At 45.0% G+C, this 24,733-nt stretch overlaps 1 protein-coding gene across 3 annotated transcripts in view; it reads left to right on the forward strand.

Moving 5' to 3' along the window:
- relch (RAB11 binding and LisH domain, coiled-coil and HEAT repeat containing) overlaps positions 1-24,733 on the forward strand; it is a 61,629-nt gene that overhangs the window by 21,482 nt on the left and 15,414 nt on the right. For 2 of the 3 annotated variants that reach the window (XM_038972759.1, XM_038972761.1), the window contains exons 11-22: positions 8,467-8,579; positions 8,685-8,775; positions 9,346-9,417; positions 13,037-13,177; positions 13,289-13,453; positions 13,667-13,814; positions 14,347-14,503; positions 14,583-14,706; positions 14,805-14,853; positions 15,126-15,205; positions 15,476-15,582; positions 16,041-16,140. In XM_038972759.1, coding sequence (XP_038828687.1) covers positions 8,467-8,579; positions 8,685-8,775; positions 9,346-9,417; positions 13,037-13,177; positions 13,289-13,453; positions 13,667-13,814; positions 14,347-14,503; positions 14,583-14,706; positions 14,805-14,853; positions 15,126-15,205; positions 15,476-15,582; positions 16,041-16,140 — 1,347 coding nt within the window. The remainder of the gene's footprint in view (positions 1-8,466; positions 8,580-8,684; positions 8,776-9,345; positions 9,418-13,036; positions 13,178-13,288; positions 13,454-13,666; positions 13,815-14,346; positions 14,504-14,582; positions 14,707-14,804; positions 14,854-15,125; positions 15,206-15,475; positions 15,583-16,040; positions 16,141-24,733) is intronic. The other variant, XM_038972760.1, reaches the window with a different exon arrangement.

Here is a 24,733-nt window from a genome sequence, read left to right on the forward strand (position 1 = left end):
AGTTGGCCATCTCTGGTCTAAACACGGTGGTACCATGTTGTCACACTGCAATAGGTCCTAGTTGGCCATCTCTGGTCTAAACATGTTACCATGTTGTCACCCTGCTTTATAGGTCCTAGTTGGCCATCTCTGGTCTAAACATGTTACCATGTTGTCACATTGCAATAGGTCCTAGTTGGCCATCTCTGGTCTAAACATGTTACCATGTTGTCACATTGCAATAGGTCCTAATTGGCCATCTCTGGTCTGAGCATGTTACTATGGTGTCACACTGCAATAGATCCTAGTTGGCAATGACTGGTCTAAACATGTTACCATGTTGTCACATTGCAATAGGTCCTAGTTGGCCATCTCTGGTCTGAGCATGTTACTATGGTGTCACACTGCAATAGATCCTAGTTGGCAATCTCTGGTCTAAACATGTTACCATGTTGTCACATTGCAATAGGTCCTAGTTGGCCATCTCTGGTCTGAACATGTTACCATGTTGTTACCATGTTGTCACCCTGCAATAGATCCTAGTTGGCCATCTCTGGTCTGAACATGTTACCATGTTGTCACCCTGCAATAGATCCTAGTTGGCCATCTCTGGTCTAAACACGGTGGTACCATGTTGTCACACTGCAATAGATCCTAGTTGGCCATCTCTGGTCTAAACACGGTGGTGCCATGTTGTCACACTGCAATAGATCCTAGTTGGCCATCTCTGGTCTAAACATGTTACTATGGTGTCACACTGCAATAGATCCTAGTTGGCCATCTCTGATCTAAACACGGTGGTACCATGTTGTCACACTGCAATAGATCCTAGTTAACCATCTCTGGTCTAAACATGTTACTATGGTGTCACACTGCAATAGATCCTAGTTGGCCATCTCTGGTCTAAACACGGTGGTGCCATGTTGTCACACTGCAATAGATCCTAGTTGGCCATCTCTGGTCTGAACATGTTACCATGTTGTCACACTGCAATAGATCCTAGTTGGCCATCTCTGGTCTAAACATGTTACCATGGTGTCACACTGCAATAGATCCTAGTTGGCCATCTCTGGTCTAAACACGGTGGTGCCATGTTGTCACACTGCAATAGGTCCTAGTTGGCCATCTTTGGTCTAAACACGGTGGTGCCATGTTGTCACACTGCAATAGATCCTAGTTGGCCATCTCTGGTCTAAACATGTTACCATGTTGTCACACTGCAATAGGTCCTAGTTGGCCATCTCTGGTCTAAACATGTTACTATGGTGTCACACTGCAAAAGATCCTAGTTGGCCATCTCTGGTCTAAACACGGTGGTGTCATGTTGTCACACTGCAATAGATCCTAGTTGGCCATCTCTGGTCTAAACACGGTGGTACCATGTTGTCACCCTGCAATAGATCCTAGTTGGCCATCTCTGGTCTAAACACGGTGGTACCATGTTGTCACACTGCAATAGATCCTAGTTGGCCATCTCTGGTCTGAACATGTTACCATGTTGTCACCCTGCAATAGATCCTAGTTGGCCATCTCTGGTCTAAACACGGTGGTACCATGTTGTCACACTGCAATAGATCCTAGTTGGCCATCTCTGGTCTAAACATGTTACTATGGTGTCACACTGCAATAGATCCTAGTTGGCCATCTCTGGTCTAAACACGGTGGTACCATGTTGTCCCACTGCAATAGATCCTAGTTGGCCATCTCTGGTCTAAACATGTTACTATGGTGTCACACTGCAATAGATCCTAGTTGGCCATCTCTGGTCTAAACACGGTGGTACCATGTTGTCACATTGCAATAGATCCTAGTTGGCCATCTCTGGTCTAAACACGGTGGTGCCATGTTGTCACACTGCAATAGATCCTAGTTGGCCATCTCTGGTCTGAACATGTTACCATGTTGTCACACTGCAATAGGTCCTAGTTGGCCATCTCTGGTCTAAACACGGTGGTACCATGTTGTCACACTGCAATAGATCCTAGTTGGCCATCTCTGGTCTAAACATGTTACTATGGTGTCACACTGCAATAGATCCTAGTTGGCCATCTCTGGTCTAAACACGGTGGTACCATGTTGTCCCACTGCAATAGATCCTAGTTGGCCATCTCTGGTCTAAACATGTTACTATGGTGTCACACTGCAATAGATCCTAGTTGGCCATCTCTGGTCTAAACACGGTGGTACCATGTTGTCACATTGCAATAGATCCTAGTTGGCCATCTCTGGTCTAAACACGGTGGTGCCATGTTGTCACACTGCAATAGATCCTAGTTGGCCATCTCTGGTCTGAACATGTTACCATGTTGTCACACTGCAATAGGTCATAGTTGGCCATCTCTGGTCTAAACATGTTACCATGGTGTCACACTGCAATAGATCCTAGTTGGCCATCTCTGGTCTAAACATGGTGGTACCATGTTGTCACACTGCAATAGGTCCTAGTTGGCCATCTCTGGTCTAAACACGGTGGTACCATGTTGTCACCCTGCAATAGATCCTAGTTGGCCATCTCTGGTCTAAACATGTTACTATGGTGTCACACTGCAATAGGTCCTAGTTGGCCATCTCTGGTATAAACATGTTACCATGTTGTCACACTGCAATAGGTCCTAGTTGGCCATCTCTGGTCTAAACATGTTACTATGGTGTCACACTGCAAAAGATCCTAGTTGGCCATCTCTGGTCTAAACACGGTGGTGTCATGTTGTCACACTGCAATAGATCCTAGTTGGCCATCTCTGGTCTAAACACGGTGGTACCATGTTGTCACCCTGCAATAGATCCTAGTTGGCCATCTCTGGTCTAAACACGGTGGTACCATGTTGTCACACTGCAATAGATCCTAGTTGGCCATCTCTGGTCTAAACACGGTGGTGCCATGTTGTCACACTGCAATAGATCCTAGTTGGCCATCTCTGGTCTAAACATGTTACTATGGTGTCACACTGCAATAGATCCTAGTTGGCCATCTCTGATCTAAACACGGTGGTACCATGTTGTCACACTGCAATAGATCCTAGTTAACCATCTCTGGTCTAAACATGTTACCATGTTGTCACACTGTAATAGGTCCTAGTTGGCCATCTCTGGTCTGAACATGTTACCATGTTGTCACACTGCAATAGATCCTAGTTGGCCATCTCTGGTCTAAACATGTTACCATGGTGTCACACTGCAATAGATCCTAGTTGGCCATCTCTGGTCTAAACACGGTGGTGCCATGTTGTCACACTGCAATAGGTCCTAGTTGGCCATCTTTGGTCTAAACACGGTGGTGCCATGTTGTCACACTGCAATAGATCCTAGTTGGCCATCTCTGGTCTAAACATGTTACCATGTTGTCACTCTGCAATAGATCCTAATTGGCCATCTCTGGTCTGAGCATGTTACTATGGTGTCACACTGCAATAGATCCTAGTTGGCAATCTCTGGTCTAAACATGTTACCATGTTGTCACATTGCAATAGGTCCTAGTTGGCCATCTCTGGTCTGAACATGTTACCATGTTGTTACCATGTTGTCACCCTGCAATAGATCCTAGTTGGCCATCTCTGGTCTGAACATGTTACCATGTTGTCACCCTGCAATAGATCCTAGTTGGCCATCTCTGGTCTAAACACGGTGGTACCATGTTGTCACACTGCAATAGATCCTAGTTGGCCATCTCTGGTCTAAACACGGTGGTGCCATGTTGTCACACTGCAATAGATCCTAGTTGGCCATCTCTGGTCTAAACATGTTACTATGGTGTCACACTGCAATAGATCCTAGTTGGCCATCTCTGATCTAAACACGGTGGTACCATGTTGTCACACTGCAATAGATCCTAGTTAACCATCTCTGGTCTAAACATGTTACTATGGTGTCACACTGCAATAGATCCTAGTTGGCCATCTCTGGTCTAAACACGGTGGTGCCATGTTGTCACACTGCAATAGATCCTAGTTGGCCATCTCTGGTCTGAACATGTTACCATGTTGTCACACTGCAATAGATCCTAGTTGGCCATCTCTGGTCTAAACATGTTACCATGGTGTCACACTGCAATAGATCCTAGTTGGCCATCTCTGGTCTAAACACGGTGGTGCCATGTTGTCACACTGCAATAGGTCCTAGTTGGCCATCTTTGGTCTAAACACGGTGGTGCCATGTTGTCACACTGCAATAGATCCTAGTTGGCCATCTCTGGTCTAAACATGTTACCATGTTGTCACCCTGCAATAGATCCTAATTGGCCATCTCTGGTCTAAACACGGTGGTACTATGTTGTCACACTGCAATAGATCCTAGTTGGCCATCTCTGGTCTAAACACGGTGGTACCATGTTGTCACACTGCAATAGGTCCTAGTTGGCCATCTCTGGTCTAAACATGTTACCATGTTGTCACCCTGCAATAGGTCCTAGTTGGCCATCTCTGGTCTAAACATGTTACCATGTTGTCACATTGCAATAGGTCCTAATTGGCCATCTCTGGTCTGAGCATGTTACTATGGTGTCACACTGCAATAGATCCTAGTTGGCAATCTCTGGTCTAAACATGTTACCATGTTGTCACATTGCAATAGGTCCTAGTTGGCCATCTCTGGTCTGAACATGTTACCATGTTGTCACCCTGCAATAGATCCTAGTTGGCCATCTCTGGTCTGAACATGTTACCATGTTGTCACCCTGCAATAGATCCTAGTTGGCCATCTCTGGTCTAAACACAGTGGTACCATGTTGTCACACTGCAATAGATCCTAGTTGGCCATCTCTGGTCTGAACATGTTACCATGTTGTCACACTGCAATAGATCCTAGTTGGCCATCTCTGGTCTAAACATGTTACCATGTTGTCACACTGCAATAGATCCTAGTTGGCCATCTCTGGTCTGAACATGTTACCATGTTGTCACACTGTAATAGGTCCTAGTTGGCCATCTCTGGTCTAAACATGTTACCATGGTGTCACACTGCAATAGATCCTAGTTGGCCATCTCTGGTCTAAACACGGTGGTGCCATGTTGTCACACTGCAATAGGTCCTAGTTGGCCATCTTTGGTCTAAACACGGTGGTGCCATGTTGTCACACTGCAATAGATCCTAGTTGGCCATCTCTGGTCTAAACATGTTACCATGTTGTCACCCTGCAAGAGATCCTAATTGGCCATCTCTGGTCTAAACACGGTGGTACTATGTTGTCACACTGCAATAGATCCTAGTTGGCCATCTCTGGTCTAAACACGGTGGTACCATGTTGTCACACTGCAATAGGTCCTAGTTGGCCATCTCTGGTCTGAGCATGTTACTATGGTGTCACACTGCAATAGATCCTAGTTGGCAATGACTGGTCTAAACATGTTACCATGTTGTCACATTGCAATAGGTCCTAGTTGGCCATCTCTGGTCTGAGCATGTTACTATGGTGTCACACTGCAATAGATCCTAGTTGGCAATCTCTGGTCTAAACATGTTACCATGTTGTCACATTGCAATAGGTCCTAGTTGGCCATCTCTGGTCTGAGCATGTTACCATGTTGTCACACTGTATTAGGTCCTAGTTGGCCATCTCTGGTCTAAACACGGTGGTACTATGTTGTCACACTGCAATAGATCCTAGTTGGCCATCTCTGGTCTAAACACGGTGGTGTCATGTTGTCACACTGCAATAGATCCTAGTTGGTCTATACATGGTGGTCTATACATGGTGGTCTATACATGGTGGTACCATGGCGTTTCCCTGGCCGCTCTACCTACCCACATGTTGACCCAGCGTTGGCCAGATGTTTTCCTTGGAACAGATCTAAGTGTCGCTTGGTTCTGGAATAGAACAGGGTCAGATAGGGTTCACTGAAGAAAAAGTCTTAGAAGTATACACAGAAGTAAATATCTGAAACAAAATAACACACTTTGATGGTAACAGCTCGTTGACCTTTACTTTTTAATGTCCCATTCCTTCTTCTAATGCTTGTGCCATTTTAAAAAGAAACATACATTTTTGGGGAATTGTTTACTTAACACTGCCCAAGCAGCTGTTCTTTAGCTTTTAAAAATATTTTCTCTAACAGTTGGTGAAAGCATAATCAGGATGGTTGTTCTCAGTGCCATATACAGTTGAAGTCGGAAGTTTAAATACACTTATGTTGGAGTCATTAAAACTCGTTTTTCAACCACTCCGCAAATTTCTTGTTAACAAACTATAGTTTGGCAAGTCGGTTAGTACATCTACTTTGTGAATGACACAAGTCATTTTTCCAACAATTGTTTACAGACAGATTATTTCACTTATAATGCACTGCATCACAATTCCAGTGGGTCAGAAGTTTACATACACTATCTTGACTGTGCCTTTTAAACAGCTTGGAAAATTCCAGAAAATGATGTCATGGCTTTAGAAGCTTCTGATAGGTTAATTGACATCATTTGAGTCAGTTGGAGGTGTACCTGTGGATGTATTTCAAGGCATACCTTCAAACTGAGTGCCTCTTTGCTTGACTTCATGGGAAAATCAAAAGAAATCAGCCAAGACCGCAGAAACAAAATTGTAGACCTCCACAAGTCTGATTCATCCTTGGGAGCAATTTCCAAACGACTGAAGGTACCACGTTCATATGTACAAACAATAGTACGCAAGTATAAACACCATGGGACCACGCAGCCGTCATACCACTCAGGAAGGAAACGCGTTCTGTCTCCTAGAGATTAACTTACTTTGGTGCGAAAGGTGCAAATCAATCCCAGAACAACAGCAAAGGACCTTGTGAAGATGCTGGAGGAAACCGGAACATAAGTATCTATATCCACAGTAAAACGAGTCCTATATCAACATAACCTGAAAGGCCGCTCAGCAAGGAAGAAGCCACTGCTCCAAAACCACCATAAAAAGCCAGATTACGGTTTGCAACTGCACATGGGGACAAATATCGTACTTCTTGGAGAAATGTCCTCTGGTCTGATGAAACAAAAATAGAACTGTTTGGCCATAATGACCATCGTTATGTTTGGAGGAAAAAGGAGGAGGCTTGCAAGCTGAAGAACACCATCCCAACCGTGAAGCATGTGGGTCTCAGCATCATGTTGGGGGGGGGTGCTTTGCTGCAGGAGGGACTGGTGCACTTCACAACATAGATGGGGTGAGGTAGGAAAATTATGTGGATATATTGAAGCAACATCTCAAGACATCAGTCAGGAAGTTCTTGCTTGGTCGCAAATGGGTCTTCCAAATGGTCAATGACCCCAAGCATACTTCCAAAGTTGGGGCAAAATGGCTTAAGGACAACAAAGTCAAGGTATTGGAGTGGCCATCACAACGCCCTGACCTCAATCCTATAGAAAATGTGTGGGCAGAACTGAAAAAGCGTGTGCGAGCAAGGAGGCCTACACACCTGACTCAATTACACCAGCTCTGTCAGGAGGAATGGGCCAAAATTCACCCAACTTATTGTGGGATGCTTGTGGAAGGCTATCTGAAACGTTTGACCCAAGTTCAACACTTTAAAGGCAATGCTACCAAATACTAATTGAGTGTATGTAAACTTCTGGCCCACTGGGAATGTGATGAAAGAAATAAAAGCTGAAATAAATCATTCTCTCTACTATTATTCTGACATTTCACTTTCTTAAAATAAAGTGGTGATCCTAACTGACCTAAGACAGGGAACTTTAACTAGGATTAAATGTCAGGAATTGTGAAAAACTGAGTTTAAATGTATTTGTCTAAGGTGTATGTAAACTTCCGACTTCAACTGTATGTCTCTGGTGGTTGTGTTGTATGTGAAGCACGTAATATATTTTATTTGAATGAATGACAGGTGTCCATCTACAGACATCCAGAGTCATTTCAGGTCTCCCCCTCCCAAGCCTCTCTTTGGTTGGGCTTGGTTGTTCTGCCAACATTCAACGTTGGGTTTGTTTCGTATGCCAACATTCAGCAGGAAAATATGAAACCTTCCTGGAAAACCCTGCTGGTTAAAAATAAAATACATATTTTTAACTGTGTTTTTTAACAGTGTGTCCTCTCTCTAATTTGGTTGTGTTTGAGGCAGAAATGTTGAGCTAACCACAGTTTGGCCATGAGGCAGTATGAAGGGCTGTCTGTCTGCCCCACCTCGTCCTGGGACTACGCTTTAGTTTGCTCTCTCTCCAGCCTGACTCTCGCATGCACTTCATATGAACTTTACTGTTCATAAAGGAACTTGATGCAGACCCAGGGGTACCAGTCATTCAGATTAGAAAACCATGAGACATTGTCATCATGATACATAGATGTACATAACAGCACATTGTTTTATTTGACCCTCTTTCTGTTTCTGTTGGTGGTGTTGTTGTCATTGAACTCCCTCTCTCCTACCCATTACCCCCACACACACACACACACACACACACACAAACATCACACACACCCCTGCCTGCAAACCCTTTCTTTGCTGTGTGAATACTCAGAGCCACAAACCCAAGCTGATATCTCTCTTTTCATATCTCTCTCTCATTCTTATATCTCTCTAGGAGTTGATTCCTCTCATCCTGTGTACGGCGTGTCTCCACCCGGAGCCTAAAGAGAGAGACCAGCTCCTCCACATCCTCTTCAACCTCATCAAGAGACCTGACGACGAACAGAGGTGTGCGTGCTCTCATACCTAGCTGTTCTCTCTGTGTGTTTATAGGCTGATGATCAAGGAGGATCTTGACAGTGTGTTTATATTGACTCCTGGTTGTGTTTGTAGGCAGATGATCCTAACAGGTTGTGTGGCGTTTGCCAGACATGTTGGTCCTACCAGAGTTGAGGCTGAACTCTTACCACAATGCTGGGAACAGGTAGCTACTCCTCTCTCCTTCTCTGTCCTTTCTCTCTCGCTCTCTGTCCTTTCTCTCTCGCTCTCTGTCCTCTCGCTCTCTGTCCTTTCTCTCTCCTTCTCTGTCCTTTCGCTCTCGCTCTCTGTCCTTTCTCTCTCGCTCTCTGTCCTTTCGCTCTCGCTCTCTGTCCTTTCTCTCTCGCTCTCTGTCCTTTCTCTCTCATTCTCTGTCCTTTCTCTCTCGCTCTCTGTCCTTTCTCTCTTCTTCTCTGTCCTTCGCTGTCCTTTCTCTCTCACTCTCTGTCCTTTCTCTCTCGCTCTCTGTCCTTTCTCTCTTTCTTTTTTTTAACTTGTGTAAAGGGTTGATACATAAACAAATATCTGTTACTATGGATATGACCAATATATTGAGCCACAGGTCCAATAACATTCCAATAAAGACAAACCACGAGGAATGCTTAAGATCAGCACTTTCTAATCTACAGGGTCATGTCTGTCCCAGAATCTCATGTTGTGTCTCTTTCTGTCTCCCCCACCCCATCCCCCTCTCTCTCTCCTTTCCCTCTCTCTCTCTTCTTCTATCTCTCTCCAGATCAACCATAAGTATCCAGAGAGGAGGTTGTTGGTAGCAGAAGCCTGTGGAGCCTTAGCACCTTACCTGCCTGTAAGACACACACACGCTAGTGATGCATGAGTTGACTCAACCCGCAGTCCCCGCTGTTATATCCACGGTGCTGGCGGGTTTAGGGTCATTTAAATATTGTGTGGATGAAGGGCGGGTGGGTGGCTGGGAGGTTGAATAAAGAGAGTTGAAAATAAAGAGATGGGAGGGCCAGAAAAGTCATGTTTAGGAAAGATTTGGTGAAGTGGCAAAAGAGGACTGCAGTGCCGGCTATGTTGTGTGTGATGATTTTGAGGCGCTATACAAATTCGACATTCACATGTTGGGGACTTCAAATAGGCCTATGGCACGTCAAGGGAACTGTAGCCTACACTTCAGATGGGTTAAATGGAAACTGAAATCTGGACACTGACTGTAGGTCTATAACCTCTCACATAGCGTTAATATTAACTCCTGCAGAATTAATCATTTCTTGCAGTAAAATGATACACTAAATGTTGGCTAAATTGTGACTCGAGAACAGGAGTGGAGAAAATTATTTCTTTCTTTCAACATCTTGAGAGAATGTGAATTTGCAGTTAGATACTGTCTGTTAAGAAGCTATCTTTATCAGCATCATAAAAGCTGATAGCATTTCAACCACATAAAATATGCATCCAAGCTGAACTGAGATCTGATCAGAAACACAGTGGGTCGTTTTCACAGCTTTCTATTTCCTTACAGCCGGTGAAACAGATGTCATTTGTTTTTCAAGGGTTTACTTAGTCTTCTCGGGCAACATGTAATGACAGAATAGAAGCTGCATGTATCTAATTATTGACAAGCCTACCTATTTTGTCAGGCGGTGATTGTCAAGCAAATACCTGCATAGCTCTCTCAGATATCTAAATTCTTCTCTGCGAGAAAGACATTTTTAAACTATTAGGCTATTTCTTCACATCTATAAGCGCACTAATGCTTTATTATAAAGGAGCATTTTTATGGTGAAAATAATCTTCCCCAAACTTGAAAGTCACTATGTATGCCAGTTAGGCTCTACACCGGTTGTAAAGTGGATTGTGTTTAATTTGAAGAAGTTATTTGGCCACTTTAGTTATAATACAAACCTTATCAGAACATATAGGACTATGGGCTATGTTACATGAGGTGTGGAACTATAATTTGAAAAAGTTGCAAAAAAGGAATCCCCTGTTTCTTGCCTTACTGCACACCAGCTGGCTTGATTCACAAGTGATAATACATCGTTCACAAGTGATAGGCTAATATTGTCACTCATCAGACTGTTCTTGATTTAATCTTGTCTTTACATGCAGTACCAGTCAAATGTTTGGACACCTACTCATTCAAGGGTTTTTCTTTCTTTGTACTATTTTCTACCTTGTAGAATAATAGTGAAGACATCAAAACTACGAAATATCACATATGAAATCATGTAGTAACCAAAAAAGTGTTAAACAAATCAAAATATATTTTAGATTCTTCAAATTAGCCACCCTTTGCCTTGATGACAGCTTTGCACACGCTTGGCATTCTCTCAACCAGCTTCACCAGGAATGCTTTTCCACCAGTCTTGAAGGAGTTCCCACATATGCTGAGCACTTGTTGGCTGCTTTTCCTTCACTCTGCGGTCCAACTCATCCCAAACCATGTCAATTGAGGTCGGGTGATTGTGGAGGCCAGGTCATCTGATGCAGCACTCCATCACTCTCCTCCTTGGTCAAATAGCCCTTACACGGCCTGGAGGTGTGTTGGGTCATTGTCCTGCTGAAAAACAAATGATGGTCCCACTAAGCGCAAACCAAATGGGATGGCATATCCCTTCAGAATGCTGTGGTAGCCATGCTGGTTAAGTGTGCCTTGAATTCTAAATAAATCACTGACAGTGTCACCAGCAAAGCACCCCCACATTATCACACCACCACCTCCATGCTTCATGGTGGGAACCACATATGCGGAGATCATCCATTCACCTACTCTGCGTCACACAAAGACATGACGGTTGGAACCAAAAATCTCAAATTTGGACAAATCAGACCAAAGGACAGATTTACACCGGTCTAATGTCCATTGCTCTTCTTCTTATTGGTGTCCTTTAGTAGTGTTTTTTTTGCAGCAATTCGACCATGAAGGCCTGATTCACGCAGTCTCCTCTGAACAGTTGATGTTGAGATGTGTCTGTTACTTGAACTCTGTGAAGCATTTATTTGGGCTGCAATTTCTGAGGCTGGTAACTCTAATGAACTTATCCTCTGCAGCAGAGGTAACTTTGGGTCTTCCTTTCCTGTGGCGGTCCTCATGAGAGCCAGTTTCATCGTAGCGCTTGATGGTTTTTGCGACTGCAGTTGAAGAAACTTTCAAAGTTCTTGAAATGTTCCATATTGACTGACCTTCATGTCTTCATTTTTATTTGCTTATTTGAGCTGTTCCTGCCATAATATGGACTTAGCCCTATTTGGTAAAAGACTATCTTCTGTATACCCTCCCTACCTTGTCACAACACAACTGACTGGCTCAAATGCATTAAGAAGGAAAGAAATTCCACAAATTAACTTTTAACAAGTCAAACCTGTTAATTGAAATGCATTCCAGGTGACTAACTCATGAAGCTGGTCGAGAGAATGCCAGGAGTGTGCAAAGCTGTCATCGGGGCAAAGTGTGGCTACTTTGAAGAATCTCATATAACACTTGTTTTTGGTTACTACATGATTGATGTCTTCACTATTATTGTACAATGTAGAAAATAGTCAAAATAAAGAAAAACCCTGGAATGAGTAGGTGTGTCCAAACTTTTGACTGGTACTGTATACTCAATAACATATGTGTGAAATTAGTTTTGATGACCATTATCATGCACCTGTCTCGGAACCGGGGCAGGGGTAAAAAATACATTTAATCTATGCACTTAAATAGTGAATGGAGGACACTTTTCCCTTTGTTAATTTTCATGCCAGCCAGGTAGGCTATACTCCTGTTGTAAAGAGAACCAATGTGCTTAATATTAGGAAAGTTGAGAAATAAATATAGTAGGCCTAGCCTATAGGAAGCTGATGGGATACTCCTCTTTTTTTTTAGAGGTCATCAATTCTGTTTTCTCACGCAATTGCATAGCCTATAGAAATGTTGCTCAACATGAGCTCATGGACGCTCATGAAGTGTTTGATTTAGATTTTCAATAACATTTTCATTGTTGTCAGACTGATTTCGAGGGACAATAGAGTGCTGAGTACCAGGCAGTTAGCAAGTTTGGTAGGCTACTAATGACCATCAGCAGCATCAGAGCTTGGAGAAGCCTAGTTACTGTGACTAAACGGTGACGTGGAATGTGACTGAGGTCATGACTCGTGCCTGCCTGTGTGGTGGTAATACGGTCACCGTAACAGCCCTATGCGTAACAGCCCTATGCGTAACAGCCCTATGCAAGACTCAGATTTACACTTTATTGCATATAGTCAGACAGTTGCGGATGGGTTATTAGCAATTGCGGGCGGGTGTGGGTGAATAAACAGCTGACCCACGCACCAATAATACACACACATATACACACACCTTTGCATACATACACAAACACCGGTACACACGCCTGCCATCACATCTTATCTGCGTGTGTGTTTGTGCGCTCCTTCGTTCGTTCAAATCTGTTTATATGTGTGTGTGTTAACAGAAGGAGATTCGTAGTTCCCTGGTGTTGTCCATGCTGCAGCAGATGCTGGCTGAAGACAAGGCAGACATGGTCAGAGAGGCTGTGGTCAAAAGCCTCGCTATCATCATGGGATACATTGACGACCCTGACAAGTACTCCCAGGTGTGTGTGTGTGCATGCGTGTTAGAAAAGTCTTTCTGACCGTTCTTGTGTTTGGTTGTGTTGAATGTGGTCATGTTATACTGACAGAGGTTGTGTTCATGTTGCGGTCAGGGTTTCGAGCTGATGTTGCTGTCCCTTGGTGACCCATCTGAGAGGGTGGTCAGTGCTATCCACCAGGTGTTCATCCCAGCATTCGCTGCCTGGACCACAGAGCTGGGAAACCTCCAGACCACTCTCATCCCCTCTCTACTGGCCCGCATAGAGAAACTACTCAAGGTAGGTAGACCCACAGGACTTTGTTTATTTGGTATATGTAAGAAATGTTTTGATGTTGACGCTAACATTCTAGAATCTAGATAAAGAAGTAAACGCTCTAACTGCCCTCTCCTTCCCTCTCCTTCATCTCCTCCTTCTCTCTCCTTCCTTCCCTCTCTCTCACTCCCCCCTCTCTCTCTTTCTCTGTCCCTTCCCTTTTCTCCTTCTCTCCAGCAGGGTGAACATGGTCTTGATGAACACAAGCTCCACATGTTCCTGTCGGCCCTCCAGTCTCTCATCCCTCCTCTGTTCTCTGTGGTGATCCAGAACGCTCCCTTCACACACAGAGTTAACCTGCAAGGAGACATTCCCCCCATAGAGGGTAGGAAACACACTGAGTTAACCTGCAAGGAGACATTCCCCCCATAGAGGGTAGGAAACACACTGAGTTAACCTGCAAGGAGACATTCCCCCATAGAGGGTAGGAAACACACAGAGTTAACCTGCAAGGAGACATTCCCCCCATAGAGGGTAGGAAACACACTGAGTTAACCTGCAAGGAGACATTCCCCCCATAGAGGGTAGGAAACACACTGAGTTAACCTGCAAGGAGACATTCCCCCCATAGAGGGTAGGAAACACACTGAGTTAACCTGCAAGGAGACATTCCCCCCATAGAGGGTAGGAAACACACTGAGTTAACCTGCAAGGAGACATTCCCCCCATAGAGGGTAGGAAACACACTGAGTTAACCTGCAAGGAGACATTCCCCCCATAGAGGGTAGGAAACACACTGACACAATTGGTGACCAGTAACCTTGCTATGTTCTGACTACAATATTCAATTCATAATCTCTAGTATTTTCCTTCGCTGAACTTTAACCCCAACCTCTGTCCTCTGTTTGACCCCTCAGTGACGCGGTTCCCTCGTCCGGCGTCTCCTCTGCAGGATATAGCGACTATCGTTGGCAGCCGGGAGACGCTGAGCGCCCTTCTCATCCTGTATGATTACCAGCTAGAACATGAGGGCACCACAGGCTGGGACAGTCTGCTATGGGTGGTCAACCAACTGTGAGTGGTCTATGCAGTACACACATTGACACACACACAGCCGCACACACACTCCTGACCCCCTCTCCTCTCTCTCCAGTCTTCCCCAGCTGATAGACATAGTAGGTCGTATTAACGTAGCCTCCACTACGTGTGTCCATGAGTTCTCACGTTTCTTCTGGAGACTCTGTCGCACATTTGGCAAGATCTTCACTAACACTAAGGTGAGAGTATCTACTGTAGGCCTTTTGCCGGAAGGAATCTGCACTGTTTAATTAATTTCATTGGTGCAGACTATAGCAGTCTCTCCTCTCTCTTTCAGGTAAAACCACAGTTCCAAGAGATCCTACGGCTCTCTGAAGAGAATGTGGGTAAGTGGAAGAGACACACACTCAGTGGGATTTGGTGTTTCCCTGTCTCTCTTTCATCCTCTGAATATTAAAACAAGCGTGTGCTCAGATCTCTGCCAAGTGTTTTGGTTTGTTGTTGTGGTTTGTGTGAAGTGTTTGTGTCAGGCCTTGTGTTGCCTGCCAACTATTGTCTGTTTTATAAGCTCACTGAACTGGAAATCAGCTACATGGTCATGTCAATTTCTCCTTTTCTATCTCTAATTTATGAAGTATTTGTATTCTGTTTCTCCTAGATGCTTTAACTGGGAATGGTATTTTGACCAAGGCTACTGTCCCCATTTATGCTACAGGAGTACTGACATGCTACAATCAGGTAAACCTGTCTGTCGTTGGGACAGTCATCCGTCTTTCTCATAACTGTTGATAATCAGCATATAATGTATGTATTCATCTATTATATAATGTGTGTATTTTATATGTTTTTATTAATAATGTATGTATTAATAATGTATGTATTTACCTATTATATAATGTGTGTATTTTATATAATGTTTGTATTAATAATGTATGTATTAATATATTATATAATGTGTGTATTAATATATTATAATGTGTGTGTGTGTAATATGTGTGTTTCCTGCAGGATGAGGATCGTAAGCTGCTTGTTGGTTTTCTAGAGGACGTCATGACGACACTGTCTCTCTCACATGCCCCGCTGGACAGCCTCAAAGCCTCCTTTGTAGAGCTGGGGTAACACACACACACACACATTAGTAAGAATGAATGGGCAACAATCGTGTAATGAACTCTTTACTGTTACTTACTTGGATCTCCTTCTCCGTCTCTCTCCACCCCTCTCTTTCCCCACCTCTCTCTACAACCCCATCTCTCTCTCTCTCTCTACAACCCCATCTCTCTGTCTCTCTACCCCCTTTCTCCCGCGCTCTCTCTCTCTCTCTCTACAACCCCATCTCTCTCTCTCTCCCCCTCCGTCTCTCCACCCCCTTTCTCCCGCTCTCTCTCTCTACAACCCCACCTCCCTCTCTCCCCCTCCATCTCTCTGTCTCTCTACCCCCTTTCTCCCGCTCTCTCTCTCTACAACCCCATCTCTCTCTCTCCCCCTCCATCTCTCTGTCTCTCTACCCCCTTTCTCCCGCTCTCTCTCTCTCCACCCCCCTTTCTCCCTCTCGCTCTCTCCTCTCTCTCAGGGCTAACCCAGTGTACCATGAGTTGTTACTGACAGTGCTATGGTACGGAGTGGTCCATACCTCCGCTCTAGTCCGCTGTACCGCCGCACGCATGTTTGAGGTACGACGCCCTGCCACAACGCGCCACACACACAAATTTGCTCACGTAATAACATGCTTTATAGTCTAGACCATATAAGAATGACACTGTATTATGTTTGATGTATGCTGTATCTAAAATGTTTTATTGAAACCTGTTTTTATTGAGACCTGTTTTGTCATGGACTAGAAGTAGTCTTCTTGCTGATTTAATCTTACAGTTTTAATAGATAAGTATTGCTGGAACATTGACTGGACTGTAAAGGTTTTTGAGTTGTATTATGCAAACAGAACTATACTGGTTTGAAATGCCTCCCTATGTCTTTCCCCTGCAGCAGCCTCTGCTTGTTATTGCCTTCCCCCTCAAGGGCCTGATTCCATTTTAATCCCTAGCCCCTTCCCAGAGCCCCTACCCCTTCATTGTGAACACCAAAGAGCTAGGGAAAAACATTGGCTCGAAATGGAATCAGGCCTACATAAAATACACTTTTGGTGAGGAGGAGGTTGTTGTAGCACTACCCCCTTCACTGTCATAGTGGTATAGACATCCCTCTTCACTGTCATAGTGGTATAGACATCCCCCCTTCACTGTCATAGTGGTATAGACATCCCTCTTCACTGTCATAGTGGTATAGACATCCCCCCTTCACTGTCATAGTGGTATAGACATCCCTCTTCACTGTCATAGTGGTATAGACATCCCCCTTCACTGTCATAGTGGTATAGACATCCCCCTTCACTGTCATAGTGGTATAGACATCCCCCTTCACTGTCATAGTGGTATAGACATCCCCCTTCACTGTCATAGTGGTATAGACATCCCCCTTCACTGTCATAGTGGTATAGACATCCCTCTTCACTGTCATAGTGGTATAGACATCCCCCTTCACTGTCATAGTGGTATAGACATCCCTCTTCACTGTCATAGTGGTATAGACATCCCCCTTCACTGTCATAGTGGTATAGACATCCCCCTTCACTGTCATAGTGGTATAGACATCCCCCCTTCACTGTCATAGTGGTATAGACATCCCCCTTCACTGTCATAGTGGTATAGACATCCCCCCTTCACTGTCATAGTGGTATAGACATCCCCCCTTCACTGTCATAGTGGTATAGACATCCCCCCTTCACTGTCATAGTGGTATAGACATCCCCCCTTCACTGGCATAGTGGTATAGACATCCCCCCTTCACTGGCATAGTGGTATAGACATCCCCCCTTCACTGTCATAGTGGTATAGACATCCCCCTTCACTGTCATAGTGGTATAGACATCCCCCTTCACTGTCATAGTGGTATAGACATCCCCCTTCACTGTCATAGTGGTATAGACGTCCCCCTTTACTGTCATAGTGGTATGGACGTCCCCCTTTACTGTCATAGGGGTGTGGACGTCCCCCTTCACTGTCATTGTGGTGTGGACGTCCCCCTTCACTGTCATTGTGGTGTAGACATCTCCCTTCACTGTCATATTGGTGTAGACATCTCCCTTCACTGTCATAGTGGTGTGGACATCCCCCTTCACTGTCATAGTGGTATAGATATCCCCCTTCACTGTCATAGTGGTATGGACGTCCCCCTTCACTGTCATAGTGGTATGGACATTCCCCTTCACTGTCATAGTGATATAGACATCCCCCTTCACTGTCATAGTGGTATAGACATCCCCTCCCCCCTTCACTGTCATAGTGGTATAGACATCCCCCCTCCCCCCTTCACTGTCGTAGTTGTATAGACTTCCCCCTTCGCTGTCATAGCGGTATAGACATCCCCCTTCGCTGTCATAGTTGTATAGACATCCCTCTTTACTGTCATAGTGGTATAGACATCCCTCTTTACTGTCATAGTGGTATAGACATCCCCCTTCACTGTCATAGTGGTATAGACATCCCCCTCACTGTCATAGTGGTATAGACATCCCTCTTTACTGTCATAGTGGTATAGACATCCCCCTTCACTGTCATAGTGGTATAGACATCCCCCTTCACTGTCATAGTGGTATGGACGTCCCCCTTTACTGTCATAGGGGTGTGGACGTCCCCCTTCACTGTCATTGTGGTGTGGACATCCTCCTTCACTGTCATAGTGGTATAGACATCCCCCCTTCACTGTCATATTGGTGTAGACATCTCCCTTCACTGTCATATTGGTGTAGACATCTCCCTTCACTGTCATAGTGGTGTGGACATCCCCCTTCACTGTCATAGTGGTATAGATATCCCCCTTCACTGTCATAGTGGTATGGACGTCCCCCTTCACTGTCATAGTGGTATGGACATTCCCCTTCACTGTCATAGTGGTATAGACATCCCCCTTCACTGTCATAGTGGTATAGACATCCCCTCCCCCCTTCACTGTCATAGTGGTATAGACATCCCCCCTCCCCCCTTCACTGTCGTAGTTGTATAGACTTCCCCCTTCGCTGTCATAGCGGTATAGACATCCCCCTTCGCTGTCATAGTTGTATAGACATCCCTCTTTACTGTCATAGTGGTATAGACATCCCTCTTTACTGTCATAGTGGTATAGACATCCCCCTTCACTGTCATAGCGGTATAGACATCCCTCTTCACTGTCATAGTGGTATAGACATCCCTCTTCACTGTCATAGCAGTATAGACATCCCTCTTCACTGTCATAGTGGTATAGACATCCCCCTTCACTGTCATAGTGGTATAGACATCCCCCTTCACTGTCATAGTGGTATAGACATCCCCCCTTCACTGTCATAGTGGTATAGACATCCCCCTTCACTGTCATAGTGGTATAGACATCCCCCTTCACTGTCATAGTGGTATAGACATCCCCCTTCACTGTCATAGTGGTATAGACATCCCCCTTCACTGTCATAGTGGTATAGACATCCCCTTCACTGTCATAGTGGTATAGACATCCCCCTTCACTGTCATAGTGGTATAGACATCCCTCTTCACTGTCATAGTGGTATAGACATCCCCCTTCACTGTCATAGTGGTATAGACATCCCTCTTCACTGTCATAGTGGTATAGACATCCCCCTTCACTGTCATAGTGGTATAGACATCCCCCTTCACTGTCATAGTGGTATAGACATCCCCCCTTCACTGTCATAGTGGTATAGACATCCCCCTTCACTGTCATAGTGGTATAGACATCCCCCCTTCACTGTCATAGTGGTATAGACATCCCCCTTCACTGTCATAGTGGTATAGACATCCCCCCTTCACTGTCATAGTGGTATAGACATCCCCCCTTCACTGTCATAGTGGTATAGACATCCCCCCTTCACTGTCATAGTGGTATAGACATCCCCCTTCACTGTCATAGTGGTATAGACATCCCCCTTCACTGTCATAGTGGTATAGACATCCCCCTTCACTGTCATAGTGGTATAGACGTCCCCCTTCACTGTCATAGGGGTGTGGACGTCCCCCTTCACTGTCATTGTGGTGTGGACATCCTCCTTCACTGTCATAGTGGTATAGACATCCCCCCTTCACTGTCATATTGGTGTAGACATCTCCCTTCACTGTCATATTGGTGTAGACATCTCCCTTCACTGTCATAGTGGTGTGGACATCCCCCTTCACTGTCATAGTGGTATAGATATCCCCCTTCACTGTCATAGTGGTATGGACGTCCCCCTTCACTGTCATAGTGGTATGGACATTCCCCTTCACTGTCATAGTGGTATAGACATCCCCCTTCACTGTCATAGTGGTATAGACATCCCCTCCCCCCTTCACTGTCATAGTGGTATAGACATCCCCTCCCCCCTTCACTGTCATAGTGGTATAGACATCCCCTCCCCCCTTCACTGTCATAGTGGTATAGACATCCCCCCTTCACTGTCGTAGTGGTATAGACATCCCCCTTCGCTGTCATAGCGGTATAGACATCCCTCTTTACTGTCATAGTGGTATAGACATCCCCCTTCACTGTCATAGTGGTATAGACATCCCCCTCACTGTCATAGTGGTATAGACATCCCTCTTTACTGTCATAGTGGTATAGACATCCCTCTTTACTGTCATAGTGGTATAGACATCCCCCTTCACTGTCATAGCGGTATAGACATCCCTCTTCACTGTCATAGTGGTATAGACATCCCTCTTCACTGTCATAGCAGTATAGACATCCCTCTTCACTGTCATAGCAGTATAGACATCCCTCTTTACTGTCATAGTGGTATAGACATCCCTCTTTACTGTCATAGTGGTATAGACATCCCTCTTCACTGTCATAGTGGTATAGACATCCCCCTTCACTGTCATAGTGGTATAGACATCCCCCTTCACTGTCATAGTGGTATAGACATCCCTCTTCACTGTCATAGTGGTATAGACATCCCCCCTTTACTATCATAGTGGTATAGACATCCCCCTTCGCTGTCATAGTTGTATAGACATCCCTCTTTACTGACATAGTGGTATAGACATCCCTCTTTACTGTCATAGTGGTATAGACATCCCCCTTCACTGTCATAGTGGTATAGACATCCCTCTTCACTGTCATAGTGGTATAGACATCCCTCTTTACTGTCATAGCAGTATAGACATCCCTCTTCACTGTCATAGCAGTATAGACATCCCTCTTTACTGTCATAGTGGTATAGACATCCCTCTTCACTGTCATAGTGGTATAGACATCCCCCCTTTACTATCATAGTGGTATAGACATCCCCCTTCGCTGTCATAGTTGTATAGACATCCCTCTTTACTGACATAGTGGTATAGACATCCCTCTTTACTGACATAGTGGTATAGACATACCCCTTCACTGTCATAGTGTTATAGACATCCCCCTTCACTGTCATAGCGGTATAGACATCCCTCTTTACTGTCATAGTGGTATAGACATCCCCCTTCACTGTCATAGCGGTTTAGACATCCCTCTTTACTGTCATAGTGGTATAGACATCCCTCTTCACTATCATAGTGGTATAGACATCCCCCTTCACTGTCATAGTGGTATAGACATCCCTCTTCACTGTCATAGTGGTATAGACATCCCTCTTTACTGACCTAGTGGTATAGACATCCCCCTTCGCTGTCATAGTTGTATAGACATCCCTCTTTACTGTCATAGTGGTATAGACATCCCTCTTTACTGTCATAGTGTTATAGACATCCCCCTTCACTGTCATAGTGGTATAGACATCCCCCTTCACTGTCATAGTGGTATAGACATCCCTCTTCACTGTCATAGTGGTATAGACATCCCCCCTTTACTGTCATAGTGGTATAGACATCCCCCCCTTCACTGTCATAGTGGTATAGACATCCCCCTTCACTGTCATAGTGGTATAGACATCCCCCCTTTCACTGTCATAGTGGTATGGACGTCCCCCTTCACTGTCATAGTGGTATGGACGTCCCCCTTCACTGTCATAGTGGTATGGACATCCCCCTTCACTGTCATAGTGGTATAGACATCCCCCTTCGCTATCATAGTGGTATAGACATCCCTCTTTCCTGTCATAGTGGTATAGACATCCCTCTTTACTGTCATAGTGGTATAGACATCCCCCTTCACTGTCATAGTGGTATAGACATCCCCCTTCGCTGTCATAGTGGTATAGACATCCTCCTTCGCTGTCATAGTGGTATAGACATCCCTCTTTACTGTCATAGTGGTATAGACATCCCTCCTTACTGTCATAGTGGTATAGACATCCCTCTTTACTGTCATAGTGGTATAGACATCCCCCTTTACTGTCATAGTGGTATAGACATCCCCCTTCACTGTCATAGTGGTATAGACATCCCTCTTCACTGTCATAGTGGTATAGACTTCCCCCCTTTACTGTCATAGTGGTATAGACATCCCCCCTTCACTGTCATAGTGGTATAGACATCCCCCTTCACTGTCATAGTGGTATAGACATCCCCCTTCACTGTCATAGTGGTATAGACATCCCCCGCTTCACTGTCATATTGGTAGGGACGTCCCCCTTCACTGTCATAGTGGTATGGACATCCCCCTTCACTGTCATAGTGGTATAGACATCCCCCTTCACTGTCATAGTGGTATAGACATCCCCCTTCACTGTCATAGTGGTATAGACATCCCCCTCCCCCCTTCACTAGCATAGTGGTATAGACATCCCCCCTTCACTGTCGTAGTGGTATAGACATCCCCCTTCGCTGTCATAGCGGTATAGACATCCCCCTTCGCTGTCATAGTTGTATAGACATCCCTCTTTACTGTCATAGTGGTATAGACATCCCCCTTCACTGTCATAGTGGTATAGACATCCCCCTTCACTGTCATAGTGGTATAGACATCCCTCTTTACTGTCATAGTGGTATAGACATCCCTCTTTACTGTCATAGATTTATAGACATCCCCCCTTCACTGTCATAGCGGTATAGACATCCCCCTTCACTGTCATAGTGGTATAGACATCCCCCTTCACTGTCATAGTGGTATAGACATCCCCCGCTTCACTGTCATATTGGTAGGGACGTCCCCCTTCACTGTCATAGTGGTATGGACATCCCCCTTCACTGTCATAGTGGTATAGACATCCCCCTTCACTGTCATAGTGGTATAGACATCCCCCTCCCCCCTTCACTAGCATAGTGGTATAGACATCCCCCCTTCACTGTCGTAGTGGTATAGACATCCCCCTTCGCTGTCATAGTTGTATAGACATCCCTCTTTACTGTCATAGTGGTATAGACATCCCCCTTCACTGTCATAGTGGTATAGACATCCCCCTTCACTGTCATAGTGGTATAGACATCCCCCTTCACTGTCATAGTGGTATAGACATCCCTCTTTACTGTCATAGTGGTATAGACATCCCTCTTTACTGTCATAGATTTATAGACATCCCCCCTTCACTGTCATAGCGGTATAGACATCCCTCTTTACTGACATAGTGGTATAGACATCCCCCTTCACTGTCATAGTGGTATAGACATCCCTCTTCACTGTCATAGTGGTATAGACATCCCTCTTTACTGTCATAGTGGTATAGACATCCCTCTTCACTGTCATAGTGGTGTAGACATCCCTCTTCACTATCATAGCGGTATAGACATCCCCCTTCGCTGTCATAGTTGTATAGACATCCCTCTTTACTGTCATAGTGGTATAGACATCCCCCTTCACTGTCATAGTGGTATAGACATCCCCCTTCACTGTCATAGTGGTATAGACATCCCTCTTCACTGTCATAGTGGTATAGACATCACTCTTCACTGTCATAGTGGTATAGACATCCCCGTTCACTGTCATAGTGGTATAGACATCCCTCTTCACTGTCATAGTGGTATAGACATCCCTCTTTACTGACATAGTGGTATAGACATCCCCCTTCGCTGTCATAGCGGTATAGAAATCCCCCTTCGCTGTCATAGTGGTATAGACATCCCTCTTCACTGTCATAGTGGTATAGACATCCCTCTTCACTGCCATAGTGGTATAGACATCCCCCTTCGCTGTCATAGTGGTATAGACATCCCCCTTCACTGTCATAGTGGTATAGACATCCCCCCTTCACTGTCCTAGTGGTATGGACTTCCCCCTTCACTGTCATAGTGGTATAGACATCCCCCTTCACTGTCATAGTAGTATAGACATCCCCCTCCCCCCTTCACTGTCATAGTGGTATAGACATCCCCCCTCCCCCCTTCACTGTCGTAGTGGTATAGACATCCCTCTTTACTGTCATAGTGGTATAGACATCCCTCTTTACTGACATAATGGTATAGATATCCCCCTTCACTGTCATAGTGGTATAGACATCCCCCTCCCCCCTTCACTGTCGTAGTGGTATAGACATCCCCCTTCGCTGTCATAGCGGTATAGACATCCCCCTTCGCTGTCATAGTTGCATAGACATCCCTCTTTACTGACATAGTGGTATAGACATCCCCCTTCACTGTCATAGTGGTATAGACATCCCTCTATACTGTCATAGTGGTATAGACATCCCTCTTAACTGTCATAGTGGTATAGACATCCCCCTTCACTGTCATAGCGGTATAGACATCCCTCTTTACTGTCATAGTGGTATAGACATCCCCCTTCACTGTCATAGTGGTATAGACATCCCTCTTCACTGTCATAGTGGTATAGACATCCCTCTTTACTGTCATAGCGGTATAGACATCCCTCTTTACTGTCATAGTGGTATGGACGTCCCCCTTCACTGTCATAGTGGTATGGACATCCCCCTTCACTCTCATAGTGGTATAGACATCCCCCTTCACTGTCATAGTGGTATAGACATCCCTCTCCCCCCTTCACTGTCGTAGTGGTATAGACATCCCCCTTCGCTGTCATAGTTGTATAGACATCCCCCTTCGCTGTCATAGTTGTATAGACATCCCTCTTTACTGTCATAGTGGTATAGACATCCCTCTTTACTGACATAGTGGTATAGACATCCCCCTTCACTGTCATAGTGGTATAGACATCCCCCTTCACTGTCATAGTGGTATAGACATCCCCCTTCACTGTCGTAGTGGTATAGACATCCCCCTTCGCTGTCAAAGCGGTATAGACATCCCCCTTCGCTGTCATAGTTGTATAGACATCCCTCTTTACTGTCATAGTGGTATAGACATCCCTCTTTACTTTCTTAGTGGTATAGACATCCCCCCTTCACTGTCATAGTGGTAT

This window comes from Salvelinus namaycush, chromosome 33 (genome assembly GCF_016432855.1).
Source record: "Salvelinus namaycush isolate Seneca chromosome 33, SaNama_1.0, whole genome shotgun sequence".
Classification (NCBI taxonomy): Eukaryota; Metazoa; Chordata; class Actinopteri; order Salmoniformes; family Salmonidae; genus Salvelinus; species Salvelinus namaycush.